Source organism: Octodon degus, unplaced genomic scaffold (genome assembly GCF_000260255.1).
Source record: "Octodon degus isolate 3935 unplaced genomic scaffold, OctDeg1.0 scaffold00008, whole genome shotgun sequence".
NCBI lineage: Eukaryota > Metazoa > Chordata > Mammalia > Rodentia > Octodontidae > Octodon > Octodon degus.
In genome coordinates this window covers 13,449,745-13,460,119 of record NW_004524584.1, presented here as the reverse complement: position 1 = coordinate 13,460,119, position 10,375 = coordinate 13,449,745, and the positions used below count along the sequence as shown (strand labels likewise).

General features: G+C 51.0%; 1 protein-coding gene across 1 annotated transcript in view; it reads right to left on the bottom strand.

The window, feature by feature from the left end:
• Positions 1–5,026: 5,026 nt before the first annotated feature.
• Positions 5,027–10,375, bottom strand: part of Srgap3 (SLIT-ROBO Rho GTPase activating protein 3) — a 242,316-nt gene continuing 236,967 nt past the window's right edge. The window contains exon 23 of the mRNA XM_023704533.1: positions 5,027–10,141. Coding sequence (XP_023560301.1) covers positions 9,728–10,141 — 414 coding nt within the window. The 3' untranslated portion in view covers positions 5,027–9,727. The remainder of the gene's footprint in view (positions 10,142–10,375) is intronic.

Genomic DNA, 10,375 nt, shown 5'->3' with positions numbered 1-10,375 from the left:
TCCTCTTCCTCTTCCTCTTCTTCCTCTGCCTCCCTGAGCACAGCCTCAGCTCCAGCCCAAAGCATTCTCCACTCTGTCTGGAGCCAAGCCACTTCCCTCTGCCAGTTACTCTGGCTGCCCCTGTAACCCCACCTTCGTTCCTCTCACTCCTCTTGGGTTGGGGTACTTCTTAGGTTTCTGCTCCCGCCAAGTCCCCTCCTCTGAAAGGTCATCTCAACCTGCCAGGCTGGGGTGACCTCAGGGTCCTCCCACTACCCTTGAGGTTTCTCCTTTTGTCATCTCAGATCTGCAGCCTTTGACCATGAACTCCGCAGGGGCTTTGGTTTGCCTTGTCAGTGCTCCAGCCCCAGTACCATGCAGGCTGTGCTTGGCCAGCAGCTGAGCTCCAGAGCTGTCCATGTACAGAGTGGATGGGAGCCGTAGCCAGGCGCACTCATGTGCAAACAGCACTTGCTCTTCACTATGATGGAGAGTCATTTTATCTGTAAATGTTCCCACCTACTGTGTGCTTACTGAGCACCTACTGTGTGCTCAGTGACATGTTACTTCTGCCTCAGATGGTCTGGGGGTAGTGTGGTCAGACAGACAAACCCCAGGTTCTCTAGGACTTATGTTCTAAATCAGGGCCGAGGGAGGGGAAGCATTTCATGACTAAATGAATAAAATTAAATCTGCTGCAGTAAGTGTAAAGGGGAAGAGGAGGCATTACTGGAGGGTCTGAGCAGGTTGGCCCAGCAGGGCTTGGTGTGGGACTCAGAACAAAGGGATTTGGGCAGGTGTGGGAAGGAAGGAAGAGGTGAGAACCTGGGGAGGAGGTTCCAGGCAAAAGATGAGCAAGGGTGAGAGAGAGAGAGAGAGAGAGAGAGAGAGAGAGAGAGAGACAGACAGACCAGGAGATGGCAGCACCAGGTCCTCTCAGGCCTTGGGAGCTGCAGTGGGTGGTTTGGAGTTGGGGCTCTGACTGCCCTGAGGGGCTGGAAGGGTCGCAGCTGATGGTGGAGGAGTCTGCCTCATACTGGAGGCCAAGGCCCAGAGCAGTGCAGAACTGGATCCCAGGCCAGGCTCTGCATAACTGCAGAGGCCTGGGTACTTTTTCCCATGCCCTTCACTAAAAGGCAAATTGTGGTTGCAGATGGCCTCTGCCTCATGCCCACACAGTCCCTCACACTTTTGGAGCAGGGTAGTTGCCTGGCAGAACCCCTCTTTCCACCACCCACTCTTTCTGGGGAACTTTCTAACACCAATCTCTCTGGCATCAAAGCAGCGTAGGCCTAGGCTGCATCCTCAGGCGGGATGACCTGGGAGAACCCCGAGCCTTCCTGCTCCTTCTCTAGGAGCTATGTGGGCAGCAGCCCTCACCTCCATGGCTCAGGCCAAGGCACAGGCCCCAAGCAGAGGCATCTTGGGTCACCCACTGCCAGACTGCCAGAACTCACAGCTAGGTGTATGCTGTGCCCAGCTCCCAACTATGCCCAGAGCAAATGCTCAGTCTAGATCTGAGCCTCAGCACTGTGTCTCAGCAGGGTGTCTTGTGGCAAGAGATTTACCCTTCCCAGGTTATTTCTTCTCAGGCTGAGTCACCGGAACAGCAGGCCCTACTTTGTAGAGTGGTTGGAACAACTAGTAAGCTGGCTTTTAAGTGTGAAAGAGCTGGGAACACAGCAAGAGCTCAAAACATACTATGGCCATGGGTTTTCACTTCTGCTTTGTCCTTTTACTTTTAAAACACTGATACCCACTCAAGGTGTGCCAAGGCAGGAACTTCTAGGGCAGCCACGCCCTTGGCATAGGTGCCACGCCACTGCTGATGATCCCCCGAGGACCCATGGCTTCGTTCTCAGAGGCTCCTCCTCTCCCTTCATTGTCACTTTCCTCATCACAGCTGCTTACCCCTACAATGTCACTGCTCACATGGCCCGTGAGAGCTCTCTCTGCCCTACTGTCGCCATTATAGACTTTTCCCCCTCTCAGGCAGTTTTTTACTTCCTGGTCAAATGTGGAGGAAAGGTCTTGCATTCACCTGACTTACCAAAGCCTGAGGGTACTTGCTCCATCTACTATCATTGCCTTTGGGCCAGCCGCCACCTGTGGCCTAGTCCACCTGGGCCAGGGTGGGGAGACACAGCCCAAGGATGAGGGCTACTTCCTTCAGGAAGCATGGCAGGTGTGGATGACTGGCCCCATCCCTCGTGCTTCTGCAGCCTCTATCCCAGAACCAAGAGAGTCCTCAGACCTGGAAGAAATAGTCAAGGCCAACTCCCCAAACCCCTGATTTGTATGCAGGGAAGGGGCTTGCTCCAAATAGGCCTGGGGAAGGGGTTCACTCCAAAGACAATCAAGGGTAGAGGTTGAATCAAGCTGCTTCCTTAAAGCAGACTTTGTCTAGCTCCTCACTGGATGCCAATGACCCCCTCTTCCTCTCCACAGAGCATAGAGATGAAGCAGAGGAATAGTTGTGGCTCAGGACAGGCCCAGCAGCACCTGCTAAGTACTCAGGTGGCTGGCAAGCTATGCAGATCACCCTCTCTAGCCTTCCCCTGCCCTGTGAAGGAGAGTCACTTGTTACCCTCGCTCCTGGGGCAGTGGAGGTGCCAGGCCAGCTGCTGATTCAAGTCAGGATCTATGTTCACCCTGCAACCGAAGCCACTCTTGGGCAATGGGTATGCAGTGCAGGAGTGAGCATGCTAGGTATGGGTGTGGGAGAGGGACGAGGGCTGAGGAGCTTGGATCAGGGGCCAAGAAAACCAGAAGCCTTTTCTCTCCCACTATCTTGTCCTGGACTTGAACCAGCTCCTGTATGCTGTCTGATCTTCCACTTCTCCATCTGTGCACATGGACATCCTGCCTAACACATACCCACACGTTCTTTGAGGTACTGAAGCCAGAAACCAACGACATAGACAAATGTGACAATAATGCAAGGAATCAATAACAGTAAGTATCTTCCTCAGTATTAGGGTTTAAAAGAAAGTAAGGAAAGGAGAAGCTATCTCAGGACCCTGGGAGAAGCTGGGATGGACTATGCTGCGGGTGGTTGGCATGACAATCAGATCTCCCCACAATCAGGCCCAGGGGGACCACAGAATCTTGACTGGCCTATAAGGGCTGAACCAGAAATTGGTTCCTGAGCTTGGTTGGCCTTATAGGCAAGGTACAGAAGGAATAGCTTCGGACTCTGGAGCCAGAGCAGCTTTGGAATCCTAGGCTTCAACTCTAGTAGTATCAGTTTCCTTGATGGAAAGCAAGGACACTAGTTCCACAGGTGGGTGTAAGGATTCAACAAAGCAAGACACGTGGAGTACTCTACACTGTGCCTGACACACAGCGTGTACCCTATCATTGGGTTAACCTGGAGCCCATGGGAAGTGCAAACATTTAGTGTGTGTGCATGAACATTTCCCTAGTGTTAGTGACAGCTACAACACTAACCATCCTAAACCGGAGTGGCCAACAGCTACTATCATTATTATTTCTCATGGATCTGTAGGGTGAAGACAGTGCTCACAGATTCCCTTGGGCAACTACCCTTGTCTGATACGAGGTACAGGGCAAGTTGATGCCTCTCCTCACACCAGGGCTTGGTTAGACACATTTATGTACTCCATCTCCATGAGCTGCTTTAGGGAAGGACCTGTGGCTCAAATTAGTCTGGGGATGCAACCCAGGGCCTTTGCATTGAACTACATCCCCACCCTGGTTTTTTTTTTTTTTTTTTTTTTTTTTGTATTTTAGCGAAGGGTCTCCAGGGTATTCAGGGTCTCCCTACTAGATCGGACTTGTTGTGATCCACCTGTTTACAGCCTCTCAAGAGCTGGGATTACAGGTGCACGCCACCACGCCCAGTCTCAATGCTGTCTCAGTGTGTCAGTGTGCCCTGGGGGTGGGGCTGGCACAGCAGGCCCAGGGATTGAAATCCCGGCCCCTGCACCTGCTTGCAGGTGCTTTTACCTGCTGAGCTATTTGGCTGGCCCTCCCACCCTGTTTTTTATTTTTCATTTTGAGACGGGATCTTACGAAGTTCAGGATGAAGCTCCTTCCAGGATGAACTGTAACTTGCCATGCTCTGGCTCAGCCAATTGAATATCCGGGATCACCTCTGGCTCAATTTTGATCAAGCTGATGGTAGAATTCTGAACTCTTGGTTTGTGTAATTAAACTGTGTGACCTGGAGGGCTCGAGGGTAGAAACATGACCCACTCACTTATCTATGTCTACACCAGCTAATTTGGGGCAAGTTACATACAAAGTCGCTTGTTCTGTTTTTTGAATGAAGGAAAGGCTTCTCATCTGGGGCCCTCTGCCAAATGTGAGGGCTCTGACTAGGTTGTGGGAAGTGCACAAAATGCAGGCTCTTGGAAATGAGTGCAAGGCCCCCACTGAGAGGTGGGTGATTGGGGCCCGAGTGACAGAAGCTCTGGCTGCAGAAGCCTCCTGCTCTTCCGCAGGGGTTGAAGCACGAAGATCCACCAGAGGGAGTAGAGTATGGTGATGGCGCTTACCTTCAGTGGTTGTGTTGCAGATTACATGGGAAAATGTGCGCAAATATTTAATCTACAGCCAGGAGATAGAGTAAATGGAAGATAAGTGCCAGGCACGCGCATGCACACGCCCATCTAAGAGGCCAACACGTTGCCGAAGCCTTGACATTAGAAATCATTCTTCTTTAATCCCTGGGAATGGGGCCTACATTTAAAAAAACCTTTTCTTGAACACCATAGCACTACAGTTACTGGGGAAGCTGCAAACAGCGGATGGGCCAGCAGGACTTCTTCACCCACCGTGTGCCCACCACTCTTCCAAAGACCACCAGAGCATGTTTGAGAAAAGTTAAGCTGTTTTATTTCACAGGATAGCTCCACATCAAACCAGCAGGCACCATCAGAATACGCAACAGAGGATCCAATCAGACACTCTACAGGAAGACGGGCGTTTGGTTGGAAGGTAGAGAAACTAGACCCAAAAGAGGGCGACACTTATCTTCACGTGGGGACAGGCAACCAGCAATTTTGTAGGATAGTTTCGGGGTTTTTTTTGTTTTGTTTTGTTTTTCCTGTCACAATCTGGGGAGGAAGGAAACCAAAGGAAACAAAATAGACCAGCCACTCTGAAGCAATCAGAACCAAACCTACTGCCAAACCATGTAAACAGTCACACTGCCGGGGAACGTGAGCCTGAGCAGAACTCTAGCCAGGGTCGGCTTCTGTCTAAGGAAGAAAGTGCACTGGGGTTGTTCAGGTTCAAGGAACAGCTTTGCTATTTGCCTGTGACAGTTCACACAGACAGGAGGTGTCTGCTAGGGGCAGCGATAGCCACAGGGCTGTCCTAGAGGATGTGACAGTGGGACCCTGGCAGATGGACCTCAGAGGGGCGGGAGGATGGGACCTGACAGCTAAGTCCCTTTCTCAGCTCCCCTGGCAGCTTTGGGTATGTGGGGAATTTTCTACATGGCTACTCAGAAGAGAGAAGGCCCCAGAGAGCCGGAGAAATTGCTATGAAATGTCAGCTTTCGCTCTGCACAGCAGAAAATCAGCCAGGCGACACCCACTCAGCCCTTCCTGCCTTCTCTCCCCACTGTCCCTTTCCCCCCTGCCCGGCAGGGCCACAGCCACCAATGTGAGCGGCTCTTTCTGGGCTCCTCAGGAGAAGGAGGCCTTTGTTCTGGTGTGGAACCACCTGATGTGGGAAGAGTGAGGAGAGAGACAGAGAAGAGGAACTAGTGTTAGTCCTGTGGTCTTCTCCATGTGTGGCAAGCATGACCAGGTCACGAGAAGTCCTCTGCACGCATCCACGCCTCCATGCCTCCTGAATGAGAGATATACCCACCAAGGCACTCCAAGGAGGCCGGTGGAGCAGGCGGTCTGGCCCCACACCAGCTCTCTTTTGGGTACCAAAGCCAGTTTTAAGTGTTTGTAAGGCAGATCTCTGAACTGCTGGTTCCAGCCGGTAGCCGAAGGATGGCTAAATTTCCCTGTGTCTCTTCCCATTCCAATTTCGTCGCGAGTAGAAACCTTTTGTTCCTTGGGAATCCATTTCTCTCCTGGCCCTGGAGACTTCAGAGAAAAGACTCCCAAGTCTAATTCCCAAGCCCACAATTCCCTTCAATTGTGTGCTCTGCCCAGGGTTCAAAAGGCGCTTCAAGGTGAGAAATCGTTAGCACTGAAAACAAGGAAAGGCAAGAATTTTTCATAGAATCCCACAGCTCAGAGCAGCACTTTAAGAGGAAAAGGAAGTGAGGGAGGGCAGGGAGGGACAGTAGGTGTGGAAGCACGGCTTGTTCTTAATTTTATCCCAGAAAAGTCTTTAGTGGCAGCCGGGACCAGGAGGCCCAAGAAACTAGACCAGGAACTAATTGTCTTTGGTCAGTTTTAAATGAACATCTTGCTGGTTCATTCCTAAAATAGACTGAACATCGGTTATACAGAAAGACAAAGGCTTGACCTAGGGGTAAGTTGAAGGTTAAGAAATCGTCCTGTGAAGCCCCCCCCCCAAAAAAAAAATGCCCGTTATCGACTAGCTGATCGGTTCAGCTTTCAGTAATGGTGATGAACAAATAGGTAAACATCACTTCCCCTTGTACAACTGGTTATATTGAGGACTACTAACTAGGTTACTACGTATTTCCCCCCACACTCACTGTACAGTTAGGTTTCTGGTATTTGTTTTTACATTGATCTATCTACTAGGTGCAAAGATTTGGTAAGTGGCATTGGCTATCATTTAATCGTAGCCTTTAAAAAAATTACAGTTTCACATTTTAACAGTTACTTTCCAGCATTTAAGCAAATACAGCACTATATAGTGGACTAAAAACAGGCAGGAATCGGAAGAGAATGCCAATGTTCGGTGGACATCGTGGGGCGTGATGAGGGGTGCGGAGGGAGACATGCAGGGTGCGCGCGAGGGCGCGGGCTCGGGGCGCTTCTTTCCACTGCTCTGCGCCAAGGCGCGGGTGGTCAGGCTGGACCCGTGGGGAGGAGTCTGCCGTCTGTGAGCACACACCCTGCAGTGTGGACTCACCAGCCATTCTCAGTGGAAAGAAAATAGGTGCCTAAAGAAAACAGCTAAGGCTTTGCATTCAGGTATTTCTGGGAAACAAGGGTCCACTGTCAGTGAGGAAGAACAAAATCAGTCAAGAGAAAAGTCCGCACAGCCCGACTATGTGTGTCACACAACGCATCTGCCTACTCAGATTCTTGCTTTTCATCTAATATCCGTGGCAGAATTTCACTGGGGGGAGGGGGTGACTGGATTTAAAGTCAGGGTGTATCTCTGGAGTGGAAATGAGGAGTCTTGTGTCTGACTGGGTAGCACAGCATCCTGGCAAACGAATGACCTTCCGAGGCTGACTCAGTCCAGCCTCCCAGGCACCTGTCACACTGTGGGTGGGTTCCAGGCCTTCCTCTTTGGGGAAGGGGGCAACCTTTCTGTGCTCAAAGGCAGAGGGCCTTTCAGATCCAGCAGGTAAAAGCAAAGCATTGATTGCCCCAGGCAAAACAAGAAGTTGCCTCCATCCTTAGGCTCTCCCTGCCATCCTCGTAGGTGTCCTCCCCCATCCTCCTCCCGCTGCGTGGCTCAGCACCAGTCCTCCACAGGAGTCAGGATGGCTTTCTACTTCCATGCCCAGGTATCAGGGCTCACTAGGTCTCCTCCTTGGGTGAGTTTACCTTTTAATGGAGGACCAGAGGAGAGGTCCTACTCCAGTGGGAGGAGATGCTAAGGATGTCATTTCAAGCACCTGCAGGGCTGTGCTTTGGGCTCTGAGTAAGTTGATAGGAAAATTCCATGAATTTCTCAAAATCTCTCAAAAGAAGGTCTGGATGGTTTCGGATCTGAAAGACACCTTCCTGATGATAAGAGTGATCAAGATGGCACAATGCCTTCCACGCCACCCAGCCGGCTAACTCCCACCTGATCTTTATTAGCCTCGTTGAATGGGGAAGAAAAAAATGAGCCCTGTGAGGTGTAGGGATGCACCCATGTCACACAGCTCCTAAGTGAACAGGGGCTAAGACTCGAAAACTCTGAAGTTGGGACTCCACACCTCAGAGATCCCGAGAGAGAGCGGGAGAGAGATCGAGAGTGAGAGCGAGACTGAGAGTGAGAGAGAGAGAGAGAAAGAGAAAGAGAGAGCCTAAGAGCAGTAGGGAAGAGACCTTAGCTTGGCAGGAGAGACTAAGTAAAAGTGGTCCCCGTACTCAGACCTATCTGGGTTCCATTACCCAAAAACAGCCTGTGTCTACAAAGCAAATTTTAGAAAAGGAGGTAAAATGGAATTAAACGAGAGCAACTCAGGAGGCCTTTTTTCCTCCAAGAGGAAATGTCTTGCTCATTTTACTTGGGAAACATGCCTCTGTGCCTATCACCACATTTTCATTTAGAGTAAATGCTCTGAAGAGAGTGGATGAAGTGGGAGTGGAGGGAAGGTAGAAAGCTACTGCACTTGTGGAAACTCGCCAGCGGTGTCCTCTGGCCCAGACAGTGCCCAAGGTCACCCCTCCACAGCCTCTGGCCCTAACTGGGCACTCAGGGCTCATGAACTTCATGCAGGCAGGCAAAGGCCAAAGGGGATCACATTTGGTTTCAAATGAAACAATGTGACTAAAGTCTCCTTGTCTGTTGAGTTCAAAATCTGACAGTATAATAGAACAAGAAAAAGAAAAATTAAATATTTTGAAGACAATATAAGTTAAACCTCTGTAGTTACCACAAATTATTCCTACAGCGTTTCTAGGATTGGAAGTACTTCACACCACGGTATTTTTCTCTCTCTTTTCCTTTTTCCCAACCACTGTGCTATGCTGGGGCTCAGGTTCTCCCTGTGGTTCCTGATCTATGCAAGAACATGAGGATGCTATGGTCAGGGCCCTTCTCGCCAACCTCCTCCCATGCCTTTGGGGTAGAGTTGGCTCTTGGCCTCTGAGTAGAAGGGCAAGGTCTCTGGGGTGAACCAAGGGTTTTCTGTGAAGGGTTCCCCACTCCTAGGAGCAGCCTACTTGGGGTGCTGCCTGCCCCACCCTTCCTGTAGGGGCAGACTATTCTGGAAGGCCACGACTTCTGGAGACAGTGGGAGACTGTTTGTTTTTCTGCAGGTTAGTGGTATATTGCTTCATTCGCAGTTATTGTGGGGCCTGTAAGTCCTCCCAGAGAAGTCCCTGCAAATCCCACCAAATAACTCAGCAGGAGATGTTTGGTGGCATGGGTCTGAGGTAAATCTAAGTTTCATAAAAAGAAAAAAAGAAATACTATATACATTTAGCATGTGTGTATGTCCAGATCTAGTATATGTATATAGATGCATAAATATATATATACACACACACTTACAGACATGTGCATACGTATATATGCATATGTATGCACATATATATACACACACATATACAAGTATGTAGAGAGACTGTCAAGAAACTAGTCTTCCAGTGATGGTATGCCAAGACGCCGTCTAGCATTCCACCTCAAGCTCAGGGCGGCTGTCCTTGGGGCTACTCTCGCTCTAGCATTCCTTGGAGTGTCTGCACACAAGAGGTCTGTGGATTCACATGGCTGAATCATGAGCTGCAGCTAATGCCTGGGCTTCAGCTCTCCACTGATACGAGCTCTCCCAGGCTGACCTCCCGGGCTCTGCCCTCCAAGGCCAGGATCACTGGGAAGTGAGTGGCAGCCACCGAAGCTACCCTAAGCCAATGTGTGCCACAGTAAGCCAGGGCAACACCGCTCTTCCATCAGATCACATGGTGCCTGACTTATCTGTGGTGCTGTTGGGGAACATCTTCTCGGTGGGCGTCACAGCTGGGCTGCCCACGCCTGAGCTGCTGCTGCTGCTGGACCGGTGCTGGACCACTGGCCTTACTGGCCGCATAGGGGGTGGGCGCAGCTGGGCACCAGCCAGGCGGGCAGACAGGGCTGGCTTGAAGGTGGTCATCATCTCAGTGGAGGAGCTGCTGCTGCGGCGCATGGCAGCATCTGGGTCGCGTATGACAATGGTGTGCAGGGGGCTGGCAGGCTCGGAACTGATGGGGCCTGGTGGGTTCTTCAGGGGCTCCAGGGTGTCCAGCACCACATCCGGTGCCTGCTTGACTGTGTTCTGCCTCTCAAGTTCCCGCAACTCATGCAAAGCGGTGCTCATGGTCTTCTCAATGTCCTGGGGACACAGAGAGCTCTTGGTCAGCACTGTCTGCAGGCCCAGAGCCCACGCCTTCCTGCACTGCTGACCAGCAGTGGGAATGTTTTGAAAGTTTTCCCAGGACTCCCCTGGCCCAGACAGAAATTAAATTTCTAGGGAATCTTATCACCACATAGGAGAATCTCGTGTTTCCTTGCAGTACTGGGGATTGAACTCAGGGTGTGGGAAAGTGCTGTACTACTGAGCTACACC